Source organism: Rhincodon typus, chromosome 1 (assembly GCF_021869965.1).
Source record: "Rhincodon typus isolate 14 chromosome 1, sRhiTyp1.1, whole genome shotgun sequence".
In the NCBI taxonomy this organism is placed as follows: Eukaryota; Metazoa; Chordata; class Chondrichthyes; order Orectolobiformes; family Rhincodontidae; genus Rhincodon; species Rhincodon typus.
In genome coordinates, this window is record NC_063332.1 from 76,627,869 (window position 1) to 76,655,744 (window position 27,876).

General features: G+C 39.9%; 1 protein-coding gene across 1 annotated transcript in view; it reads left to right on the plus strand.

Moving 5' to 3' along the window:
* LOC109917637 (cysteine-rich hydrophobic domain-containing protein 2) overlaps positions 1–27,876 on the plus strand; it is an 87,745-nt gene that overhangs the window by 43,118 nt on the left and 16,751 nt on the right. Inside the window, exon 3 of the mRNA XM_048601818.1 lies at positions 11,105–11,260. Within this exon, the coding sequence (XP_048457775.1) occupies positions 11,105–11,260 (156 nt within the window). The remainder of the gene's footprint in view (positions 1–11,104; positions 11,261–27,876) is intronic.

Here is a 27,876-nt window from a genome sequence, read left to right on the forward strand (position 1 = left end):
CTCCACCTATCATCTCTATCCATCTTCTATCTGCCTCCCCCTCTCTCCCTATTTATTTCAGAACCCCCTTCCCCTCTCCCATTTCTGAAGAAGGGTCTAGGCCCGAAACGTCAGCCTCCCTGCTCCTATGATGCTGCTTGGTCTGCTGTGTTCATCCAGCTCTACGCCTTGTTATCTCAGATTCTCCAGCATCTGCAGTTCCTATTATCTCTGATACAGTTTTGATATAGATGTTTTATTGTCTCATGTTTTTGCTGTAACTTCAATAATCTTTTCGAACTAAACACCTCTTCCTGATCCTCTACCTGTTCAGGTTTTTCCTTTACCATTTCATCAAACATGGTGTCAGCTAACTGGACCTCAGCTCCTTCATCTTTGTTTGGTTTTCCCCTCTTGCTTTAACTTATGACTGTGGGATCTTATTACCACATAGTCTGGAAAAATTCCAGGGTATTTTTCTTTTAACTCCTTAGTTCCCTGGTTTTCCTTCGGCTTCTCCACGACAAGGGGGGTCATTCTCATTTTTGATCCTGCTGGGTCGTTTCCAAGAACAAACTGTCTTCCTGGAATTGATACTCTTTCAATTACTCCCACTTTCACTTCCCCAGTTTTGATTGGACTTTCCAACCTGATCTTACAAAGGGGGATGCTAAATCTCTGTCATCTATTCCACAGATTACCACTTTCTCTTGGGTAACATTTCAGAAGGAATGCAAATTGTTTCATCTCTCACTATTAGAGACTGACCAGCTCCCTATATCTCTCAATATTGTAACCTCTTTACCTTCTTCCCCATTCTTCCAGAGTAAACCTTACCCACAGGAGTGAAGATTTTGTAGAGATTGAGCGCAATCTCACCATCAAGCTCGTTACTAGGCTGTGCACTTTACTGCAGCTCCTCCTTTTGGGATTTCCTTCAACTAATCCCACTGGTTTAGCATCTTTTACCACATCCTTTTTCCCAGTGTCTTTCTTCAACCACAAGCACTGTGACTTTGTGTGTCCCATCTTATTACAGTGAAATCACCTGAGGCCTTTCACCCTCTTGGGTTTCTTTTTCCACCTGTGGTAAACTGTTCCCAGTATGATCTGCTGTTTTGTTTTTCATTGGAGGATCTTCCTTTTTCCCCAATTTCAATCCCTCACAGAAGGAAATTGCTGTCGGAGGCTACATTTTGATCTATGCACTAATACATATTCACCTGCCATCTCTGCTGCTCCTCTTACTTTGGTAGCTTTCTGTTCCTCAGTGTGAGCTTTTGTCATCTCTGGAAGTGAGTTTTTAAATTCCTCCAGCAGAATAACCTGTCTAAGATCCTCATGTCTTTTCTATCTTTAATGCTATTGTCCACCTATCGAAGTTGCTGTGTTTAATTTTTTTCAAACTGTACATAACCTTAACCTGGTTCCTTCTTTTGTTTCTGAATCGTTGTCTATATGCCTCTGGTACCAATTCATTGGCACTCAAAATAGCTTGTTTAACCTCTTCATAATCTCCTGACACCTCATCTGACAGCACCGAAAGCACCTCACTGGCCCTGCCTACCAACCTTGTCTGAATTAACCTTACCCACATATCCTCTGGCCAGTTCAACTATTTAGCCAATTTCTAAAAGGAAATGAAAAAGGCTTCTATATCTTTTTCATTGAATCTTGGTAATGTTTGGACATATTTGTATGTATCCCTACCAGGGTGATGGCTACGATGAGTTTGCTCATCCTCCTATCTTGTACTTTTACTTCTGTCATTTGAAGTCTTTTTGCTTCAAGTTCCAACTTAATCTTTTCCAACTCGAACATTCTTTCCCTTTCTTTATCTTCGAACATGGCTGTTCTTTCCCTTTCTCTTCTAACGCCAATTGTCGAATTTTAAATTTAATTTTCTCTAAGTCCACTGCACTTGCCTGTTTCTCTGATATACCTACATGTTTGACCAACTCCATGACAATTTCAGCTTTCTTATTATCTCTAGTTAAACCCAATTCTAACCTGTTTGCTAATTCTGAAAGTATATCCTTCCTCTATTTTTAAACTTTCTTGGCAAGTTTAGGAAGCATCTTCAAACCCCAGAACCTCTCTAGCACTGTTAAGCGCCATTCCCTTGCTTTTAATTTAACCAATGACATGTAACTCAAATTAAACAGACTTTTCTCACCAGTTTTATTTAAAGACCTAGGAAACTAATCCCCAAGTCTGCTTAAATCTGCCCAAATCAGTTTAGACCAATTCAAATCCCATACATGGACCGTCCAGATCCCGGATAAGCCCCCAATTTGTTACGGCAGGTGGATGGTGGGGGGGTGGGGGGGTAGGGAAATGGCCAAACCCCTCTGATAATTAAAGCAAAACACAAGCCCCAATCTGTAATGACTGGAGTAGAGATTACCTTCTAATAATTACCCCCGAAAGACCCAGAGAAGCTCGCCTTTTCCCTCTTAATCTTAAGAGTGGTTAAAAGAAAGAAAATCCCAGATCCACTTTATAAATAACAAGAAACAATTTATTTATTTAACCCTAACTTTGAACAATTTAACAGAATTACTAACAAACTGAACAATTCCCCCCAGACTACTAACTACTCCCTTACTGACCTAAATTCTACTGCAATGCTGTTCAAATAAACACAAGTCCCACTTACGTAAACCCAATTAATAAAGCAGCGATAAATTAAAACTTGGTCTCTCTCTAGTTCGCACAGACTGTCTTCTGGAACACTGTGCCTTCTACAGCCATGTTCCTGTCAAACTCATGTCACAAATGTCTTTCTTCTGTTGACTCTGCTGTTAGGGTTATTTTTCTCTGTAATTGTTTAGGTGAGCACTTTTAGCTAGAAATGCCGTGGTACCTTTTAATTAGATGGTGCTTTCTCTGAGAGCTAAAAGGTGTTGTCTTTTGGCAGTTGGATCTCCATGGTTTTCCAAATGCCCTCATGTGTATGCTTGTGATGACATAACAATTTTTCTTGCGTAGGATTGGTTCAATGTTGTCAACACCATCAGATTTAAATTTAGTAGACTTGGTTTAAATTGATTGGCTAAATTTGAAAACTGTTGTCTTGGTAAAAATGCTGCTTGGCTTTTCGATACAAAATGTTTCCGTTCGGGTGCTCTGTGTGTGCCTGCTTACAAACTTCCTAGCACAGACAAAACACAGCCTCTTAAAGGGACCATGCACTGTTTTTCAATTCATGAGTATTATACACAACTTTATAAATTTGTAACAAGTTAGAGAGTTTTGAGAAGCGGCAGAAATGAGTTCAGCCGAGCAAGCTCATGTGGCTGAATTACATACTCATAGACACATACAACACAGAAGGAGACCCTTCGGTCCAACCCATCCGTGCCAACCAGGTTTCCCAAACTAAACTGGTTCTATTTGACTGCATCTGGCCCATATCCCTCTTAAACCTTTCCTATTCATGTACCTGTCCAAATGTCTTTTAAATGTAACTGCACCTGCACCCACCATTTCCTCTGGCAGTTCAGTTGATATATGCACCACTCTGTGAAAAAGGTGCCCTTCAGGTCCCTTTAAATCTTTCTCCTCTCACCTTAAAATTATGCCTCTAGTTTTGAACTCCCCAACCCTAGGAAAAAGACCTTTGCTATTCACTTTAACTGTGCCCCTTATGATTTTGTAAACCTTTTTTAAGGTCATCTCTCAACCTCCAATCGTCCAGTGGAAAAAGTACAAACTTTTCCAGCCTATCCTTATAACTCAAGCCCTACAGTCCTGGTAACATCCTTGTCAATGTTTTCTGCACCCTTTCCAATAGCCTGGTCCTAGCTCTTATGATCTAATGAAAATCAAATCGGCAAAAGTAGTTTGGAGGACAAGTTCTTGGAGCGTTTGAGGGTGTTTCCTGGAATAATATGGTGTTGAAACAACTAGGAAAGAGGCTGTTAGGTCTTGTTTGTGCAATGAAACAGAAATGTAAGAGTCGCGTTGTTTATAAAGCAGTAATCAGCTGAACAGCAAGTATCAATAATAGTAGTAAGAAATGAACAGTAAAATAGAATTTCACTTGCTTCATTGTAAAATATGTAAGTACGAAACTGGAGTATTGAATTTAAATAAAACGAGGTAAGTAGTTAAGAATGGTAAATTGGAGCTGAGATATTGGATATTTGAAAGGAATGTTGATAGATGACCAATGATGAATATTTCAAGGACTATATCACAGATCTCGATTAAGCAGCATTCTATTGAGAAATTTAAAAAAAAAAAAATCCAGAAGTGATCCATCTCCTAGCTAACTAAAGCAGTTAAGGATAGCATTAGTTTAAAAGAAGAGACTTATAATATTGCAAGAAGAGTATTAAGCCCGAGGATTGGGAGCATTTCACATACTAATAAAGGATGACCAAAAAATGGTAAGTGGAGAAAATATAAATATGAAAATAGATTGTGGAATGTTTACATATATAATCATAGAATCCTTACAGTGTGGAAACAGGCCTTTCAGCTCTTCGAATCCACACCAACCCTTTTGAAGACCATGCCACCTAGTACCCACCCTCCCAAAAATCCCTGTAACCCTACTTTTCCCATGGCTAACACAACTAGCCTGCACATCCCTGGACACTATTGCCAATTTACTATGGCCAATCCACCTAAGCTGCTAATCTTTGGACAGTTGGAGGAAACCTGAGCACATGGAGGAAACTCACGCAGATACAGGGTGAACACGCAAACTCCACACAGACAGTCGCCCGAGGATAGAATTGAACCCGGATCCCTGGCGCTGTGAGGCAGCAATGCTATGCACTGAGCCACCGTGCCACCAAATACATACAAAAGTAAATTTCTTCCTGAGGTTCCCAGCATCACTGATGCCTGCCGTCGGTCGATTTCAGTTCACTGAATGTCGTACCGAAAATGGCTGTAGGTAAGGCCATGGGATTTGACATTCTACCAATGGTACTGTAAGCTTCTTAACCTCCAGGGTTAACATGTTCTAGTGCTGCTGGACTGAATTGGGACACTGTTCCAATTAGTTACAATACTGGAATTCACCTGGCAATGTGGAAAATTTTCCAGGTAAGTCCTAGTCATGAAAAGCAAACCAAATCCAACATGGTCATTTATTCCCTCATTAGCCCACACTCCATTACGGACAAAAGTAATTGAAATATTATCCAGTGGCCCTTGCTCAGCAATAACCTATTCACTGATGCTTGGTTTGAGTTCTGTTAGGGCAACTAGCTTCTGACTTCATTGCAGTCTGAGTCCAGACATGAGCAAAAGGCTGACCTCTATGACTTGACACCTCTTGAAATCAAAGCACCATTTGACTGAGTGTGACATTGAGGATCCCGATCAAAACTGAAGTTGATGGGAATCATCGGAAAACATCTCCACAGGTTGGAGTTATGTTGCATACTAAAGAAGATGGTTGTGGAGGTCAATCTTTTCAGTCCCAGGACATCCATTGCAGGAATTCCTCAAGGTAGTGTTTAAGGTCCAACCCTCTTCAGCCACTGCAGTAATGACCTTCCTCCATCAAGGTCAGAGGTGGGGATGTTTGCTGCTGATGATAGAATTTTTAGCATCATTCGTGAGTCCTCAGATATTGAAGCAATTCTTCTTGACCTGTAGCAAGATCTGGAGAAACCCAGTTCTGGGCTGATATCTATAAAGTGACATTTATGTTACATAAGTGTTAGACAATGACCATCTCCCAAAGAGATGTTTCAGCAGTCTTCCCATAACGTTCAGTTGTATTTCAATTGCTGACATTGGGGTGGATGGGGAGGTGGTGGATGGTGGTTTCCATCCAGCTTGAAACTGAACCACACCAACCCAAAATTAAATGCTATGGCTACACAGGACAGGTCACAGCTTGGAATTCCGGGGTGAGTAACTCACCTATTATATTGCTAGAGCTTGTCCATCATCTACCAGCACAAGTGGAAGTTACACTCCTGAATTGCCTCAATAGTTGCAGTTCCAGCAAGGCTCAACCTTTACACTACTCAGGACAAAACACTAACTTGTTTGATACCTGTACACCACCTTTCACATTCACTCCTGTGACCACTATCAACAGTGTATACCATCTATGAAATGCACAATGATAATTTTGACAGCATCTCCCATATCAAGAAATCTGTCATCTATAGGGCGAAGGCAGCAGATATCTGGAAACGCCACTTGGAGTTCCCCTCCAAGCTGCACACCAGCCTGACTTGGAACTATATTACCATTCCTTCACTGTCACTGAGTCAAAATCCTGGAACTCCCTTCCTAACAGCTCTGTAATTATCCCTACACCCCCAAGGACTGCAGCAGTTCAACAAGGTGGATAATCACCACTTTCTCAATGGCAATTAGAGACGAGCAATAAATACAGGCCGAGCCAGTGGTGTCCATACCCCAGGAATTCATTTTTAAAAATGGAGGCTGAGATGGGAGCAATTACAATGGGAAATGCGGATATTTTGTCTTGGCTCAGAATTTGTGCCCAATTCCATGATTAAATCCCTCCAATCATGTCTACTTCAACCTCAGTACTGAAGCATCTTCTGTCAAAGTCGGAAATAGCATTCTAAGTGGCTGTGACTATTCCGTGACCTTTGTAATCTGTGTGAAACATCTGACAAAGTTGACCACACCATTCTGCTGCAGCATGTTTTATGCTGCCCTCTGACTGTAGGACTGCATTAATTTAATTCCTTTATGAAAGTTAATGCTTTCTATAATGGCCATAACAATCATCTGCAGTTTCCTGTATGAATATTGAGAGAAAATATCATTATCTTCCATCCCTGCTTCACACACTATTTAGCCATCTAGTGTCCCTCTCCTGTCACATGTCTGGTGCTGAATGAGATTGTGTCATATTTTAACTTCAAACGCTCCCAAGATGAGCTTCTGACTGTACATCACTGAGACTGAAGGGAGGCAATGATGTGGTGGCATTGTTGCTGGATTAATCATCTAGATACTCAGATCTGGGGGCCAAGGTGCAAAACTCACCACGATGGATCATGGGGTTTAAATTCAATAAATATCTGCAATTAAAAGTCTAATGATGACCATAAAACCCATCTGGTTCTCTAGTGTCCTTTTGGGGGGGGAAAAAAAAACTGCTGCCCTTACCTAGTCTTGTCTACATGTGACTTCAGGCCTACAGCAATGTATCTGACTCTCAACTGCCCTTTGAAATAGCCTAGGAAGTTATTCATTTATATGAAGCTATCAAAAAAGAATGAAACTGGACAGACTGCTTGGTACTAGAAACAATACTGTCAACCCTGCAAATAGCTTTTTATTAACATCTGTGGTCCTTTGCCAAGTTGAGAGAGCTGTCCCCCAAACTAGCCAAACAATAGGCTTACTGTGGCAGTGAGGACGAGGTCGGAGGCCAGGAATGCTGAATGAATAACTCCCCTCGGAGTCCTTGAATCCTGTCCACTATGAACAAGATACAAGCCAGGAATCTGATGCAATACTCTCCAGTTACCTGAATGAGTGCAACTCCAACAATACTCAGGAAGCTTGATAGCTCCGATCAAAGCAGCCTGGTTTGTTGACACCGTATCCACAAGTTCCCTGCACCACTGATGCACAGTAGCAGCAGTGTTTTCAATCTGCAAGATGCACAGAAATTCACCAAGGCCTCTTATACAGCACTTTCCAAACGCATGACCACTACCATCTGTGAGAACAAGGGCAGCAGATATATGAAAAATTACCATCTGCAAGTTCATCTTCAAGTATCTTACCTCCCTGATTTGGAAATATGTTATCATTTCTTCAGTATTGCTGGTTCAAAATCTTGGGACTCACTTCCTAACCACGTTGTGGGTCGACCAATGCCAATGGATTGCAGTGGTTGAAAAAGGCAGCTCGCCACCACCTTCTCAAGGGCAACGAGGGATGGGCAGTAAATGTTAGCCTAGGTAGTGACGCTCACAACCATGAATGAACTTTCAAAAAACAGTCTACCTATTTCCACACCCTTGGCATTGCCCAATTCTGTCCATGCCTTTCCTTGTATGATTCTGAAGTCCTGATTCCTATCTTAGAACATAGAACATAGAACATTACAGCGCAGTACAGGCCCTTCAGCCCTTGATGTTGCGCCGACCTGTGAAACCAATCTGAAGCCCATGTAACCCACACTATGCCATTATCATCCATATGTTTATCCAATGACCATTTAAATGCCCTTAAAGTTGGCGAGTCTACTATTTTTGCAGGCAGGGCATTCCATGCCCTACTACTCTGAGTAAAGAACCTACGTCTGACATCTGTCCTATATCTATCACTCCTCAATTTAAAGCTATGTCCCCTCATGCTAGCCATCACCATCCGAGGAAAAAGGCCCCCACTGTCCACCCTATCTAATCCTTTGATCATCTTGTATGTCTCTATCAAGTCACCTCTTAACCTTCTTCTCTCTAATGAAAACAGCCTCAAGACCCTCAGCCTTTCCTCCTAAGACCTTCCCTCCATACCAGGCAACATCCTGGTAAATCTCCTCTGCACCCTTTCCAATGCTTCCACATCCTTCCTATAATGCGGTGACCAGAACTGTACGCAATACTCCAAGTGCGGCCGCACCAGAGTTTTGTACAGCTGCAACGTGACCTCATGGCTCCGAAACTCAATCCCTCTACCAATAAAACATAACATGCTGTACGCCTTCTTAACAACGCTATCAACCTGGGTGGCAACTTTCAGTGATCTATGCACATGGACACCGAGATCTTTCTGCTCATCCACACTACCAAGAATCTTACCATGAGCCCAGTACTCTGTATTCCTGTTACTCCTTCCAAAGTGAATCACCTCACACTTTTCGGCATTAAACTCCATTTGCCACCTCTCAGCCCAGCTCTGCAGCTTATCTATGTCCCTCTGTAACCTGCAACGTCCTTCCGCACTAACCACAACTCCACCAACTTTGGTGTCATCCGCAAATTTACTAACCCATCGTTCTACGCCCTCATCCAGGTCATTTATAAAAATGACAAACAGCAGTGGCCCCAAAACAGATCCTTGAGGTACACCACTAGTAACTGAACTCCAGGATGAACAGTTCCCATCAACCACCACCCTCTGTCTTCTTACAGCTAGCCAATTTCTGATCCAAACCGCTAAATCACCCTCAATCCCATGCCCTCCGTATTTTCTGCAATAGCCTACCATGGGGAACCTTATCAAACGCTTTACTGAAATCCAAATACACCACATCAACCGCTTTACCCTCATCCACCTGTTTGGTCACCTTCTCGAAGAACTCAATAAGGTTTGTGAGGCACGACCTACCCTTCACAAAACCGTGTTGACTATCCCTAATCAAATTATTCCTTTCTAGATGATTATAAATCCTATCTCTTATAATCCTTTCCAACACTTTACCCACAACCGAAGTAAGGCTCACCGGTCTATAATTACCAGGGTTGTCTCTACTCCCCTTCTTGAACAAGGGGACAACATTTGCTAGTCTCCAGTCTTCTGGCACTATTCCTGAAGACAATGACGACATAAAGATCAAAGCCAAAGGTTCTGCAATCTCCTCTCTCGCTTCCCAGAGAATCCTAGGATAAATCCCATCCGGCCCAGGGGACTTATCTATTTTCACACCTTCCAGAATTGCTAACACCTCCTCCTTATGAACCTCAATCCCGTCTAGTCTAATAGACTGTATCTCAGTATTCTCCTCGACTACATTGTCTTTTTCCTGCGTGAATACTGACGAAAAATATTCATTTAGCACCTCCTATCTCTTCGGACTCCACGCACAACTTCCCACTACTGTCCTTGACCGGCCCCAATCTTACTCTTTGCCTGCTCTACTGTCTATAAGCATGAAGGCTTTCAAGACTGTATTGTCCTTGTCTTAACTCACGTCAAAATTATTCACCTGTTAATACTGTGACTATTTGCCTTCATTAAACTTTTTGTTAAATGATGCTTCTGTTTTTAAAATTCCCATTTTTTTTCCATGCACACAATAACCTTACTTCTCCTCCTCTGTTCTGAGGAAGGGTCACCTGACCCGAAATGTTAACTCTGTTTTCTCCTTCACAGATGCTGCCAGACCTGCTGAGGTTTTCCAGCAACTTTGTTTTTGTTCTCCTCATCTCCTTCAGCTTCATCCCGCCCCCGCCCCCAATGTCCTCTCCGCTCCCACACTCGTGGCCTCTTGACTGTTCCACTGTGGTGGCACTGCCTTCAGCTGGTTGAGTCACAGACTTCAGCGCTCCCCCTTTTAAACCTCTTCATTCTCTACCTCCTTTTCCATTAAGATGTTTCTTTAAAAGTTATTTGTTTAACTGAGCTTTTGATCATCTATCATAATATCTCCTTACATAGCTTGGTGTCAAATGTTCTTGGGTAACGCCCTTGAAATGTTTACTCTGTTAATAACATTACAAGTTGCTGCTGTTGGCAAACAATTCTAAGAATTTTGCATGCCTTTCTCTGCCATTTTATGCACCTTCCTCTACGTTGGTGGCTGTGCCAGCTGGTGCTAATCAATGCCACATATTCTGGAGTTCTACTTTCAAATGTCTACTCTCATGTATTCTCTTCCCTCTTCCTTTTTAAAACATTAAAAGACCAACTCTTTGACATGGCTTTTGCCCTTTGCCTCAGCAGCATCCCCCACATACCTCCTGAATGTTTTCTCCATTTATTTATTTTTGTCCGATTACGATTCCATGAAGTAGTGCCTTGGCTTATTTCTTTTCCACACTGAGTTGGTATGTAAATGCAGGATTTTATAACAAAATTAATGGTTGGTCAGAATAAACTGATTCTGTGACTGCTGACAATAGAAAATCTTTCTGGAATGAGACAAAAATCTTTTAATTTTGCTGTTTTATTTTGGGCTGGTGCTTAGAATTCATTTTACAGTAATAAAAGTATTCTTTTATTTGAGTGATTATATTAGTGTAGGTCATTCAGTATTAACCAATATGAACTGAAAACTTACAAAATTGTCTAACTCAGGAAGATGTAATTTCCTTGATCTTGCCAGGTGCCTATGGGTTAACAACTAGCATGTATAATGCAGTAATTGCTACCATTTGTGGTACATGGAAAACTTTTGAATCAGTCCATTATGTTTTCAACTGTTTCACTTTAACAGGTTGCACCAGAGGAATTCAAGGCCAGCATTAGCCGGGTTAACAGCTGTTTAAAGAAGAATCTTCCTGTCAATGTGCGATGGCTGCTCTGTGGCTGCTTGTGCTGTTGCTGTACTTTGGGCTGCAGCATGTGGCCAGTAATTTGTCTCAGTAAAAGAGTAAGTTTTGAAAAGTCTTTAATATAATCTTCAACATACCTGGTCAATATTGAATTTTATGCTGCACTCTAAGGGAAGAACGTTACCTACTAATTAGGACTGATCTCATGAGTCACCTTCAAGTAATTCCAGTTCTATTATAGCATGATAAAATGTGGAGAAAAGCTCTTGGGTTTTATACAATTTTTCTGTTTTAGACTTTTGAAGCAAAGGATATATGGTTATCTCAAAATCAGTCAGCAGGAAGTCTCTATCCAGGTACCCTTTAAACTAATGATACCATTCTTTTGTGTATCACCATACAAAGCAGTTTAAAAACCACATTTTGGGTGCAGTGTTTGGTTCTGAAATATATGCTGTAGTTTAAACAATGTGGTTTTAAATTTTCATTCTGATCCTTGTGGTGCATTAAAACGTCAGTGTATGTTAATGACTCTTTTCTGATTTTCTTTTACTTTGGAGCAACAATGATCATGCAAAATAATGTTGTCGTCCTACTGCATATCAGTAGTTGAATATCTTAAGATTTACGGTCTGCAATTGTATAGTTAATCCTAATTATAAATTATCTTGATTGTGAAAATGATCTGATCATTTAACATACTGGTGTACCTGATGTTCATAAGATTAGCTAATATTCAAATTGTAAGTGTAAAACTAATTTTTAAAGAAAGGTCATTTTTAAATTTCTGAAAAGTTTTTACTTGGCATGTTTGACTAAGCTAATGTGAAAACTTGGGAAAAATCTTTTTGGAGTCTTTTGACCCAGGTGATAAACCTAGAAATTTGTATTTCTCCATACACTTTGGGATAGGGACCAAAAAGGCGTAATGTTTTTAGTTTAGAAAGGCACCATGTGTCAACGTCGACTTGGTGGGCTGAAGGGCCTGTTCCCGTGCGGAGTTTTGGTTTCATAGCATGCGTGTACTTTAATTTACAAGGATCCACACTGGAAAGTCAGCCTGATCAGGTTTGGCTTGCAATTGGCACGGAATGCTGTAGAACACGTTGTAACAACAGATGTTGCTGGTGGAATGGAAGTATCTGATCGTTGATATCTGAGGGAAAAGTTCTGATTCTTAACTTCTGGAAGAGTAGAGAGAAGGAGGGGATAGTGCTTTTATCCAAGTAAGAAATCAACTTGGGGATAGAGGGGAAAAACCTCGTCTTTCATGCAATGTTACAAATGCACATCCCTTATTTTTGAAGCTGTCCCCACTGCCCTGCAGTTGCTGGATTTCTGGAAACACAACTGACCAAGGTTGAATCTGCAAACCAGGCTAAAATGTTGAAATAATGAACTCCGTTCCTGAGGGCACGTTAGCTATTGCTTCCCTGTCTCAGCTAAACCCAAAGTTAAATGGAATGGAGTTGAGTTTGAATTTTTTATTTAAAACTCCCCTCTGATTATTAGTTAAACAAGCTTGTTTTGTTCCCAGAACTGATCTTTGACTTTGATCGTATGTTTGTGAGGCTGCCTTAAGGAATTTCTTTGGCAAAGTGCCTAGCAAAGTTTCAGTATTTAAAATAGTTTATGTTAGAGTCTAAGCTTCACAGATGTTCCAGTAACTTAACAAGATGAGAGCAGTTTAAAAAAAAAAGCTTATGTTAAAGGTCATACATGAGAATAAAAAAATTGATTCTTTTTCACAAATTCCTTAGATTGCTAGTTCTATAAAAAGTGTTAAGTCTATGCATTTGTAACTGGCTGTACTATCTCAAATCAAACCAATTGAACAGTTTTATCAGCTGCAATAACACCTTTGACGTGGTACTGCATATAATGCACTCTTGACACAACTGTTTGTTGATTTATTTAGGAAGCTATTTTCAGGCAATATGAATGAATAACACTGCTAAATAAACAACATTTTATTTAAAATTATAATGCTTCATTTGTGAGGAATATCCTTCTGATCTGTTAATATAGTCTGTGACTAATCACCAATTCATAAGACTAAACATTTAGTTTGGTGGCAGGGGGAGCAGAATAGTTGGCGTGTATGGGAATTTGAAAGCTCTCCAACAGTTGTAACTACAACAAAGAAAGATAGGGGAGGTTGTTGAATTCTTTTCTTTTCAACCCAAGACAGTGCTGCAGTGTTCCTAAGATGCCATCGGCCCAGTGATCTTTAGCTGCTTCACAAATGATTTTTCCTCCATTATAAAGCCAGAAGTGTGATAGTAATTACTTGCTGTGCAATTTTGTTTGCAATTCCTCGAATAATGAAACCATTGGTGGCTGCATGTAGATGATTTACAGAATGTCTTAAGCTGATAAGTGGCAAGTAAATTTTGTGCCATACAAGTGCCAAGTAATGACCAACTTCAGCAAAGGAGCATCAAACCACATCCACTTGACATTCAAAGCATTGCCACTGTTAATCACCCACCAGTAACATCCTGTAGACTGCCATCGATCAGCAACTTAACTGGACTGATTCCATAAAAATGCAGCTGAAGAACAAGTGTAAGAGAACCACATATTCTTCCTGTTTTGACTGTAAACAAAATGGAAGTTGGCCTGCTATTAGGCTGAAATACCAAGAGAATTTTGCAACATAGAAAAGGCAAGTGGTGCACACTTTTAGCTGTTGAAGCAATGAGGTCATACTTTAACTTTAATCTATCGGTGGATTACAGTTTGCTACAAATCTGTAAACGCAGAGCAGCCACAGGTATCCTGAGCTTGTGAATAGAAGACCTCTTTCTCTTCAATCGCAAGGGGAGAGGAAGGTAAAGGTAGAAAAAAACAAGAAAGCTTAAGAGAGAGAATTCTAACAAGTAAATACCTAGGTGTACTGGATTAATTATTGAAGTGAAGGACGACTGTCACTTTACAGATAGCAATGTGTAGTCATTCCTGAAGTGAAAAGGAACTGTGAGACATCTTAAACCACTTTTGTGACCTGGACTTTCGATGTTCAGAATATTGTTCAATGTCTATATTTGTTTCCACCCTTAATTGTCAGACCATTTGTCTTTGTTATTGTTTTAATCAAGAATGAATGTAAATATATTTGGGGTTTTCAGTCAGGCAAATTAGTCATCTTGGTGGCCTAATCAGGATTTTACACATTTTATGAAGATTTCTGGAAGAATGAAGCATGAATATCAGAACATGTTGGCAAGCTCTTGATGCAGGTGAGAGCCTGGATATTCTATGATGAATCATTCATCTCATTCTCCAAAGTCTTTCCACCCAGGACAAGGCAGAAGTCCGGATTGTGATGGAATGTTCTCCCACATGTTGGATAAGTGTACCTCCAACAACACTCAAGAAGCCTGCCTAGTCAACATCCAATCTGCAATCCTAAACTTCCATTCCCTCTATTATTGATGCACTGTGTACTATCTGCTGGATGTGGTACAGCAATTTGCCAAGTCGTCTTTGTCAGTACCTTCCAAACCTGTGACTACTGCCTAGGAGGGAAAGTGCTGCAGGTGCAAGAGAATTTCATTGCCATGTTCTCCCAATTATTTCTGAAAAACAATTTAATAAGGCACCACGTTGAAGTTTAATATGTAAGATGAGAGCTCGTTGTGTCGGTGGTGACATACGGGCATGGATAGATGTTTGATTAGCAAATGGAAGACGGTTGGTATAAATAGATCATTTTCAGGTTGGCAAACTGTAACTAGCGGAATGCCATAGGAATCTGTGCTGGTGCCTCGTTTATTTGCAATCTATATTATTAACTTAGATGAAGGGAGCAACTATTGTGACCTTAATTTGTTGATGATATTAAGATAGATAGTAAAGAAAGTTGTGAAGAGGATACAAAGAATCTGCCAATGGATATAGGTTAAATGAGTGGACAAAAAGTTGGCAGATGGAGTATAATGTGGGAAAATCTGAGTTTATCTGCTTTGGCAGAAGAACATCATAGCAGTACATTATTTAAGTGGGGAGAAATGGCACCGTGCTGGAGTACAAAGAGATTTGGATGTCCTTGTAGATAATTTCTGATCAGCCTGTTTGGAAATGTTATTACACACTTCTGGAGCAAGTGGGACTTGAACCCAGGCCTGCTGGTTCAGAGGTAGGGATTCTAGCACATAAGAACCCTGGACATCCTTGTATCTGAAGTAGCAAGTTAGTATACAGGTGCAACAAATAATTAGAAAAAGAAAATGGAAAGTTGTCTTTTATTGCCATGGACAATAAAATATAAAGTAAGGAAGTCTTGTTAAAATTTTACAGGGCATTGGTGAAACCACAACTGGAATAGTTCTGATTTAAGGAGTGTATGTATTTATTTGCTTGTCTATCTGGCCAAATGTCCTCAATGTTCCTTCGTCTTTTGACCCTGAATTGTCACTTTAATCTAATTTCTCCCTGTGGGGCTTCCTGGCCCTCTCTGAGCTCTTCCTGACCATGAAACCCACCTCCATTAATCCTGTTCCCACTAAACTGTTGACCACTGAACCTCTCTGCCTGGGCCCTCGATAACCAATATTATTAATGGTTCCTGCTTTTGTTAGCTGTTATCCGTCTCTCCTGTCATTCTGGCTTCACCATTCTTCAAAAAAGAAAAGCCCTAAACTGCATTTTTCTTGGCATTTAATGCCCCATTTCCAACCTCTTTTTTTTTTGTTGTTTTTACTCAAGTCCTTCGGATGTTTTATAATTTCCAAATCTGTGCCTCTATTTCCTGGAACTCATTGTTTAAATCCATCCAATCAGATTTTTGTCACTGCCCCGGTATTAAAACAGCCCTTGTCAAAGACACAAAGGGCAAACTGTCCCCCCTTCTCAACCTGTCTGCAGCTTTTTATGTGGTTGACCACACCATTTTGTTTTAGTCCCCTTCAACTGTTAATCTAGCTGGATGAGAGGTCTGCAGGTACAACAAGTAATTAGGAAGGCAAATGGAATTTTGTCCTTCATTGCTAAAGGGATTGAGATTAAAAGCAGAGAGGTTATGTTGCAGCTGTACAAGGTGCTGGTGAGGCCACACCTGGAGTACTGTGTGCAGTTTTGGTCTCTTTACCTGAGAAAGGATGTACTGGCACTGGAGGGGGTGCAAAGGAGGTTCACTAGGTTGATTCCGGAGTTGAGGGGGTTGGCTTATGAGGAGAGACTGAGTAGATTGGGATTATATTCATTGGAATTCATAAGATTGAGGGGGGGATCTTATAGAAACATATAAAATTATGAAGGGAATAGATAAGATAGAAGTAGAGAGGATGTTTCCACTGGCAGGTGAAGCTAGGACAAGAGGGCATAGCCTCCAGATTAGAGGGAGCAGATTTAGGACTGAATTGAGAAGGAACTTCTTCACCCAGAGGGTTGTTAATCTATGGAATTCCTTGCCCAGTGAAGTAGTTGACGCTACTTCAGTAAACGTTTTTAAAGAGAAGGTAGATTTTTTTTTTTGGACAATAAAGGAATTAAGGGATACGGTGAGAACGCAGGTAAGTGGATCTGAGTCCACGAAAAGATCAGCCATGATCTTATTGAATGGCGGAGCAGGCTCGAAGGGCCGGACGGCCTACTCCTGCTCCTAGTTCTTATGTGCTTATGTTATGAATCTGTTCTTCTTAGTTCCATTCTCATCTATTTAATCACAGCCACAGTATCATTTGCAGTGGCTGCTCTTCCAACTGTCACACTGTTAATGCTAGCTATCCTTGGCTCACTCCTATTTCTCATCTACATGCTGCCCCTAAACAACAAAATCCAAAGGCACAGTTAGTTTTCATATGTACACAAATGATACCCAGCTGCACCTCAGCACCATCTCTCTCAATTCTTCGACTGTTGCTAAATGATCAGATTACATCTGGGTGAGCAGAAATTAAAATCTCAAAGATTGAAACACTATTTTCAACCCTCACTCCAAAGTTTGTTATTTAACTACTGACCCGATCTTCTCCCTGACAGTCTGAGAACAAATCAGCCTTTTTTGCAAAGTTAGTGTCGTAAGTGTCCAAGAACTGGGATACTGATCACATATTCACACCATTGCTAAGACTGTCTATTTCCACTTTGGTGACATAGCCTAATTTTTCTGGTCTCAGCCCAGCTGCTGCTGAAGCTCTCATCCATCCCTTTCTTACCTCTTGACGTTGACTGTAACAACACTGCCCTATCTGGTTTGCCGCATTGTACCATCTTTAAACTTTAGGTTGTTCAAAACTCTGCCCATGTCTTAACTCACAGCATTTCCCGTTCACCTATCACTCCTGTACTCACCGATTTTATATTGGCGTCTTGATTTGAAGTTCTGTTTTGCTTTCAAACCTCTGTGGCTTGCTCCTCTTCATCTCCTTTACAAAGAACAAAGAGAACAAAGAAAATTACAGCACAGGAACAGGCCCTTCGGCCCTCCAAGGCTGCGCTGATCCAGATCCTCTATCTAAACCTGTCGCCTGTTTTCCAAGGATCTGTATCCCTCTGCTCCCTGCCCATTCATGTATCTGTTTAGATACATCTTAAATGACGCTATCGTGCCCGCCTCTACCACCTCCGCTGGCAATGCATTCCAGGCACCCACGACCCTCTGCGTAAAGAACTTTCCACGCATATCTCCCTTAAACTTTTCCCCTCTCACCTTGAAATCGTGACCCCTAGTAATTGAGTCCCCCACTCTGGGGGGGATAAAGCTTCTTGCTATCCACCCTGTCTATACCTCTCATGAATTTGTAGACCTCAGTCAGGTTCCCCCTCAACCTCCGTCTTTCGAATGTAAATAATCCAAATCTACTCAACCTCTCTTCATAGCTAGCGCCCTCCATACCAGGCAACATCCTGGTGAATCTCCTCTGCACCCTCTCCAGACCATCCACATCCTTTTGGTAATGTGGCGACCAGAACTGTACGCAGTATTCCAAATGTGGTTGAACCAAAGTCCTGTACAACTGTAACATGACCTGCCAACTCTTGTACTCCATACGCTGTCCGATGAATGAAAGCATGCCATATGCCTTCTTGACCACTCTATCCACCTGCGTAGCCACCTTCAGGGTACAACGGACCTGAACACCCAGATCTCTCTGTGCATCAATTTTCCCCAGGGCTTTTCCATTTACCATATAGTTCGCTCTTGAATTGAATCTTCCAAAATGCATCACCTCACATTTGCCTGGATTGAACTCCATCTGCCATTTCTCCGCCCAACTTTAATGTGCTGCAATCCTCAATGTTCCACGATCTCTGTACTCATCAATTCTGGCCTCTTGAGATCCCCAGTTTTAATCACTCTATGACTGGTGGCTGTGGCTTCAGCTGCCTAGACACTAACCTCAGCAATTCCCTTGCTGCATCTCTCTGCCTCTCTAATTAGATACATGTTTAAAAAAGGGCTTAATCTATACTCTTTGATCAGATGACCAAAAACTTGATCAGTGTAGTTTTAGTTTTATAATGCTCTTATGTTGTGCCTTAAAATATTTTTTATTTTATTATGCTAAAGATGGTTTTGAAAAATTGATTATTCTTGGATGCTGATTTTTTGAATACAAATACATGGTGATTATAATTTTAGCTAAAATATGAATGATACCAAATAGAACATTATTTGTTTTTAATGTGATCGTCAAATGTGTGATATTAATCTTTCAATCAGATAACTATGCACATCACAACGATTTTCATTCACCAGCCTCTACTTAAAGTTTTGAAGTTTTGTTCTAAAATTCTGATAGTGCCTTTTGCCTGAAATATAACAACATGCTTGTCAGGATACATTGACTTAATTAATGAACAATTTTATTTGTTTGTTAATTAACTTTTGTGTAAACTAGCCTGCATGAGAATGTCATTGGATTATTTTAAACATTTGGTTCAGTTCATAAAATCCTGCCACCTGAAAGACTGAGAGCAATCTCAATATAATAAAATAAACAGTGACTGAAAATGTTTTAATTATCTTAGCATAGTAATTAACATATGTTGGCTAGCAGTCATCATTCATTATGCAATTCACACTTAGCCAAGAAGCTGTACCATTGTAAATTACTTACTTCTATTTCACTGCCAATAAGTGCTTTGATAACTAGAAGAAGCTGTTGCTTTTCTACAACTCTTAATGACTCCTAGAATAGCTAATATATAAATAATTTTACCAAACATAAAATGCTGCTGTGATCCTGGAACTATCTTTTTAACAGCATTGGATGTACCTACACCATATGGACTGCAGCAGGCTAATCACCACGCCTTGAGGACAATTAGGGATATGCAATAAACACTGATCTAGTCAGTGATGTTGACATTCCACGAAATATTTTCTTTTTAAAAAGTTGACTGTCCAAGTCCTGTTTGTAGTGCATAGTCCTTTAAACTGTCATATCACTTCCTCTACATTTTTTTTAATCTCAATTTTCTGTGAATTATTTTATCCTCCCTTTAGCAGCTGCCTCTCAACCCTGATATGTGCTGTTATTGTTCATAGTGCTACCTGCCTTGGAGCTGGCCACATTGATCTTTTGCTCAATATTGCATCATTGCTTCCCCCTCTTTCTCCTTCTGATTCTCATCAGTGCAACTTTTCTGGGCTACCGAAGTCTCCAACCCCTAAGTCTCAAGGCTGTGTCTCACTATTCCACATTCAGAAGAAGTGATAAAGAGAAGTTTAAATTTCTTCATGCTTTTTAAAGCTTTTGAAGCCCTCCACATGTTTTGAAAGTACTGAAAAAAAACTTGAAGCCAATCCTTGTGACAGTTAGAAATGAGGCTTGTTTCACTGACTCTGGATGGGTTGGCAGGATTCCCAAAAGAATTTCTGTGTTTAGCTTAGGTAACCTATCTTTTTAAGTACATTTATTATTTGGTTTTTAACAGCTAGGATTTTGTCAGCCAAGTGCTCATTCCCGTACCTGTTGGCATCATTCTTGTTGTTTCACCCTTTCAGAGCATTTAAGTAGTGTTTATGATGGAAGTAGAATTGGTCGGAGTGTCCCAAGCGTGAATTAATTAATGTGAAACTTTATGTAGACCTGTATGGTTCCTGATTATATACGAAAGCTTTCATTTATTGTTTTACTGTCTATTCCCAATGTATTTACTTGTTTTTATTGTTCTCAAAACAGAAAATGCACTACAATAACCTGTTTCTTAATTTTCAGATCTAGATGTGCATTATAATACTGGCACTCTGACCATCTGCCTAATATGAAACAATAAATTACTTTTTGACATTTATTTCCATTTTTAGCATGAGCTTGGATAGTTATGCTGGACTTAACATTTAATAAAGAAAATTAGGATAACCTTCATGAAAGAAAAATGCAATGGATGCTGGACATTTGAAGTAAAAATAGAAAGTCCTAAATTTCAGGAGTACCTTCAATTACTTTGTTGCATTTTACCTTCATAGAGGTTTGCATAGGCACTGATATTTTCTTGTGGGAGTGGTAGGAAGAGATACTTTCGGTTTTTGTTAATGGAATTCTTACAAATAGTAACTATTGCTCACATCCATCAATCATTCCTTCCTGTGTACACACAGCAGTTGAATGTAATGTCAAGCATCTTCTACTCAACAGTATGACTTGTTAGTCCTAAAGGACTATATTAATGCTAATCATCGCTATTATTTTCTAAAATATGCAAGCAGCTTATTTGGGCTGAAATAATGTAAGTCTGGTCCTTTCTAAAATGGCTTCTTAGTGCAGAATGAATACTTTTATAGAATAGAATAGTAATTTATTGACACTTGTATTTTTCACAAAAAAAGTGAAAAATGTTTAATTCACCCTACACCCTATATAACAAATTATATGTATTTAAAAAAAAAAAGAAAAAAGTTAAGACAAAATCCAGTTCACTTCATGGCTCCAATGTTCCTGAAGCAGATAACAAAGCAGCTAGCAAAGTAGCTGTGGGCAGGCAATGGCCTAGTGGTATTATCACTGGACTATTAACCCAGAGACCCAGATAACATTTTGGGACCCAGGTTCGAATCCTGCCATGGCAGATGGTGTAATTTGAATTCAATAAAATATCTGGAAATAAGAATCTGATGATGACTGTGAATCCATTGTTGATTGTCGGAAAAACCCATCTGGTTCACTAATGTCGTTGATGGAAGTAAACTGCCATCCTTACCTGGTATGGCCTAAATGCGACTCCAGACCCCACAGCAATGTGGTTGACTCTTAACTACCTTCTGGGCAATTAGGAATGGGCACTAAATGCTGTCTAGCAGCGATGCCCTCATCTCATGAACGAATTAAAAAATTTGAGGATGGGGATTGTTTTTCCTCTTGTTTTTTCACCATACACCAACCATTGCTACCTTTTAACTGAATTCCAGGTGTCCTGTCCAATATCATCACTGTCACCTTCACAGTAAAATACGCCCCCTCCAGATATATCTAAGACCAAAAACCTCACAATTTGGATAAATATAGGCACAAACATTTAACTTTCCATTCTGCAGCATAATGTGCCGGAGTATCAACTTAGCAGGGATAGTGACAAGTTTAAGAAAAAACTTGTTTTTCTGAAGAAGGGTCTAGACCCGAAACGTCCGCTTTCCTGCTCCTCTGATGCTGCTTGGCCTGCTGTGTTCATCCAGCTCTACACCTTGTTATCTCAAAAAAAACTTGTTTAATGGCTTTTACATTATTTAAGGGGTAAACGATGATGAAGGTCAAGGTGTTTGTTGCTGATTGTGTAATGTTCAGTACCATCTGCAGCTCCTCAGATGTGTGTCCATAGCAGCTAGACCTAGACAACATTCAGGGCTTGGGTTGATAAGGTGGCAAGTGACATTAGTGCCATACAAATGCCTGACCGATTGTCTCCAAGAAGAGAAAATTTAATCATCTTTCTTTGACATTCAGTAATGTCATCTTTGCTGAATTTTCCTACTATCAACATGTCTAGCAACACAACTGGATCGACTATAAAAATACTGTGGCTACAAGACTTTGTCAGAGGCTAGGAAATCTGAGGTGATTGAACTTGCCTCCTGACATCCGGAAGCCTGACACTCTAAGCTTGACACCATTCAAGCCAAACAGACTGCTTGCTCGGCACCTCACCCAGCAATCTAAACATTCACTGTCTCCATCAGCAATACAGTGGCAGCAGTCTACAAGGTGCATTGCAGAAACTCTCCAATGCTCATTCAACAAAACCTTCTAAACCCACCATGACCTGTACCACTGAGAAGAACAAGGGTAGCAGGTGCATGGATGCACAACTATATTGCTGTTCCTTCATTGTCACTGGCTCAAAATCTTGGAACTCCTTAACAGCACTGTGGGTCTATCTAGGCCAAATGCCTTGCAGCAATTCAAAAAAGTGGCCTGCCATTTCCTTCTCAAGTACAGTTGGGGAAGGGTAGAAAATATTGGCTTGCCAGCAATTCCCACATATGAAAGAATTTTTAAAGTTATTAACATAATCCGCGAATCCCTACAGTGTGGAAGCAGGTTATTTGGGCATTGAGTCTACACTGACCATTCAAAGAGCATCTCATCCAGACCCATCCCCAGTACCCTACTCCTGTAACCCTGCATTTGCCATGGCTAATTCACCTAAACTGCACATCTTTGGACTGTGGGAGGAAACCGGAAGACCTGGAGGAAACCCATGCAGACACAGAGAATGTGCAAACTCCGCAGACAGTCGCCCAAATGTGGGATCGAACCTGGGTCCCTGATGCTAAGGCTGAACCATCATGCATTCCAGGCCATTAGTGTGATATTTTATTCTGAAAACCATAAATCCATCTGTACACAATTTTACAAATTGTGTTTAATGAAAGAAGAAACTTGTGTAAATGCCAATATTATATAGGGTAGCTGTCCTTGCATATACAAGTTAGACATTCAGATTAAATTCTCAAGTTAAAACTGCATTTCTAATGTTAGGAAATATTGCAATGGTTGAAATGTGCAACGAAGTGGATTATAAACCTTTCATCAAAAACTTACATATCTTTGTTTTCAATATCATTGCTATGAATCTTGGTGATTGATATGAAACCAAATATTGAGAGATTGTGTTATTGTCATTTTTCTGTTATTATTTATAGATAAAAATAGAAAAAGTAACAACTATTGTTGTGGCCATCTGTATTGAAACAACTTTACAGAATAAAAAATAGGATACTTTGCAAACCAATATCATTCGTAGTGTCTAGAACACAGCAGTATTGAATTTGCTTTTCAATATTTCACTATTTTAAAAGAATACTGCAGTTTCATTATCTATTATATAACAATGTTTGTAGTTTTGTTTTGGTATCATTTTAGAGTCTGGAGATAATCTTTTAAATTCAGTATCCCATTTATTTTGGCTGTGATTTAATGCCATTTCCCTCCATTGACTTAAAAATCAAGTGTTTCCTATTTTGTTTTGTACTTTTCACCTGCTTCTCACTGTAAATCACTGAGGCATCAAGTGTAGTGATTCATTAGGCCGCACGTGCAAGTGCCTTATGTCACCTGTCTGGTTGTAAAGAAGATGCATTATTAGAGATTACAATGCCTCTTCATTCACTGAATTTCTCAGTGGACATGGGGAGCAACTTCCTCTCACTTTTCTGCTTTGCTTTTAGTACTTGAAGTTACTGACTCAAATTCTTTCTAAGTCTGTAAAGAAAGAAATGTGCAATAAAAGTAAGCTCTTTAATTTAATAAAGCTCTCATTTTAAATTGTTAAGTGGTTGGCTGCTGGGCTGTGTCAAATTATAATGAAATTCATCGTAAAAATATAGAGAAAGTCATTAAGATAACTTGTATCAGTGCTCGGAACTTGAATTTCTTTATGGGTCACTTAACTGGTACTTCTCTAACTTTGGTTGCTCAACATCCATGAGACTATCTTAAAAATAAAGTGCTTGTTTTTGATGTCATTCCGACTGTTTAAATTGTCATAAAATGTTGCTTAGCATGCACTATATACTGTCAAATGCTGCAGCTCCTTACTAATATGCAAAGCCATTACATTAACCCTGTAAATTTGAGGTCAAATGCACCCCAGTCATATTTTGCCAAGTAACGTTAGCTGTATACTGTCTGAAAAACAAATCTTGCCTCCAAACTATCAACTGTGATTGATTGTTTGTTTGTTTTTTTTTCCTACACGAGCCTTCCTTAAGGTCACTGAATGAAACTTCTGAGTTATGCCTAATTATTCAAATCTTTAGTCCTAAGCTTGCTTCTTCCATCGACATAGAGTCATAGAGATGTACAGACCCTTTGGCTCATATCCCTCTTAAACCCTTCCATTTCATGTACCCATCCAGATGCCTTTACTTGTGGGAACTGAATTCCCATTGATATCATCTGGCTTGAAGTAGGATTTGACTTACTTTGATATTATTGTCATATGTGCTGAGATACAGTGAAAAATATTGTTTTTTGTGTTGTCTGGGCAAATCATACCATATATAAGTACATCAGGGTCATAGAGCAGAATATAGTGTTACAGTTACAAAGAAGGTGCAGAGAAAGATCAATTTTAATGAGAAGTCTGTTCAAAAGTCTGATAACAGCAGGATAGTGCTTTTTATTTTGGTTATTGAATGAGGATGTTGCTGGTTGGCTAGCTTTTGTTGTCTCCTTAGTTAAGAGTCAACCACCTTGCAGTAGGTCTGGAATCATATATAGGTCAGCCCGGGTAAAGATGGTAGATTTTCAGTGAACCACGTGGGTTTTTAATCAGCACTGACAGTAGTTGCACGGTTACTATTGGGCTAGATTTATTTTATTCCAGATGCTTATTGAATTAAGTTTCACCATATCCCATGGGGGGATTCAAACCCCCAGCTTGAAATTGTCTCCATTACTCTCTCATGCAATGCATTCCAGTTCTAACCACACTCTGTAGAAATGATTTTCTTCACATCATCTCTGATGGTTTTACCAGTAAACTTAAAATGTTGTTCTGATGTTCTTGACTCCTGCACTAACAGGAACAGTTTGTCCTCACCTATTCAATTCAGAGTCCTCAAGATTTTGAGTATGTTTATCAAATTGCCTCTCAAAATTTTCCAAGGAGAAAAGCCTCTGCATTCTAAATCTATTCAGAGCCATTTTTGAGACTTTTTTTCTCCATTTCTCTCCAGTCCTTTCCTACGTTTCCTAAAGTGTGGTGCCCAGTTGAGGCCAAATCCATATTTATGAAGGATCACCATAACCTCCTTGCCTTTTATACTCGACGCTGCTCTTATAAAGCCCAGGATCTACAGCCATTCTTAAACACTTTATTAGCATCATTAACCTGCCCTCCCACCTTCAACGATTTTTGCATACATACTCGCTTCCCACCCTCTGCTTTTGTGTATATATATTAAATTCTTTTCTTAATTTCAATTCTGATGAAGACTCACCAGATATGATACATTAACTCTGCTTTTTCCCCACAGATGCTGCCAGACCTGCTGAGTTTCTCCAGCAATTTCTGTTTTTGTTTCAGATTTCCAGCATCAACAGTTTTGTTTTATTTACTTAATTTTATATTGCCTCTGCTTGTATATTTTAGTAGCAAGTATCACTTCACATTCCTTTGTATTCAATTACTTGAGATTATAACAAATAAAAGCAGGAGTAGGCATTTCAGCACATTTAACCTGTTTCACCATTTCAATTAGATCATGACTGATCCGATTGTGACTTAACTCCATGTTCCTCCCTGCTCCCCATAACTCTTGACTCCCTTGTAGATCAAAAATCTAACTAGCCTTGAATATATTCAATGACCGTCCACTGCTCTCTGCAGCAGAGATTTCCAACAAGTAATTTTTTTCTCAGAAGATCGATTCTTTCTCGGCTGCCTTTAATAGGGGAGCCTTTATTTTTACACCATCTGCTGGTTGAACCTCTTTCTCCGAATCTATCTTGCCACACCAAGCCAAGCCCATCACCCTCAAAAATTATATTTCATTATGATATTCTTTCATTCTTGTAAACTCCAGTAAGTTTGAATCCAGCTGCTCAACTTTCCTCACAAAGCTATTCTTCCTCCCAGGAAAGAGTCTGACCTGTCCTCTAAACCACTTCCGATACATGAATTTGTCTCGGATAAGGAGGCAGAACTTTAGGTACGGTCACACCAATGCATTGCACAGCTGTGGCAAACCTTTACTTTTGCACTCTATATTCATTAGAATAAAGGCCAATCTTCAATTTGCTTTCCTAATTACTTGCTATATCTACATGTTGACTTTTTGTGATTCATGTTCATGGACACCCAGGTCCCATAGCATTCAGCTGTCCCTCTCCATTTAAGTAATATGTTGCTATTCTATTCTTCCTTCCAAAGTAGACAACTTTACATTTTCTCACGTTATACTCCATCTGCAAATGTTTGCCTGCTCAATGATCTATGTTTGTTTGTGGTTTCTTGCAAGCTCTGTTTTCCTTGCAACTTGTTTGCTTGCTGATACTTGCTAGAGTTTAGAAAGGTTAGATATCTAATTGAGATGTATAAGATGCTAAGTAGATTGACAAAATAGATGTAGAATGGATGTTTTCTCTTGTGAGGCAATCTAGATGGAGAGGTCAGTACTTTTAGGTGAAAGGATGGCAGACTTAAAACAGGTGAGGAATATATTCTCTTAAACGGTCATTTATCTGTGGATTTCACTATTGTAGAATGCAGTGGATGCTGCGACATGGAATAATTTTGAGGATAGATAGACAGATAACAGGGCTACAGGGAACAGGCAGGAAAGCGGAACTGCGGCTGAGAGAAGATCAGCAATGACCGTGCGAAATGACCGAGCAAATCCGGTCAGCTAAAATGTCCACCCATGCCCCTAGTTCCTATGCACCTATCTTTGTATCAAGAGCAACCCTGGCCACAATACCCAGTCCTTTCATCAAACCATTACTGTGGGTTCGAAAAAGGAGGGGTAAAGGCACAGGGATCATAGAGCCATAGAGATGTACAGCACGGAAACAGGCTCTTCAAATCAACCCGTCCATGCCAACCAGACACTTTAGATTAATCTAGCACCATTTTCGAGCATTTAGGCCATCTCCCTCTAAACCCTTCGTATTCATATGCCCATCCAGATGCCTTTTAAATGTTGTAATTGTACCCACCTCTACCACTTCCTCTGGCAGCTCATTCCATACATGTCTGTGAAAAAGTTGCCTCTTAGACCCAAATTAAATCTTTCATCTCTCTGCCCTGTAGTTGTGGACTCCCCTACCCTGGGGAAATGACCATGGTTATATGCCCTATCCCGACCCCTCATGATTTTATAAACTTCTGTAAGGCCACCCCTCAGCTTCCGACGCTCCAGCGAAAATGGCCCCAGGTGTTGTTTCTGGACTAGTAATCCAGAGATCCAGAAAATGTTCTGAACACCCTGCTTGGAATTCCGCTATGGCAGATGGTGAAATTTAAATTTAATAAAAATCTGTATTAAAAGTCTAATGTTGGCTATGGAACCATTGTCATATTTGTTGTAAAAGCCCTCGGAAGAAAAACTGCCACACTTGCTTGATCTGGCCTACATGTGGCAAAAACAGAGCAATGTGGTTGACTCTTTAATTGCTATCAAGCCATTCAGTTGTATCAACGCCCAAAAAATCAGTTGGATGAAACCAGACAGATACTGGTATCAACAGCGACATCTAAGTTAGCCCTGCAAAGACCACCTTGTCAATGTCTGGCCGCTAGTGCTAAAGTTGGGAGAGCTGTC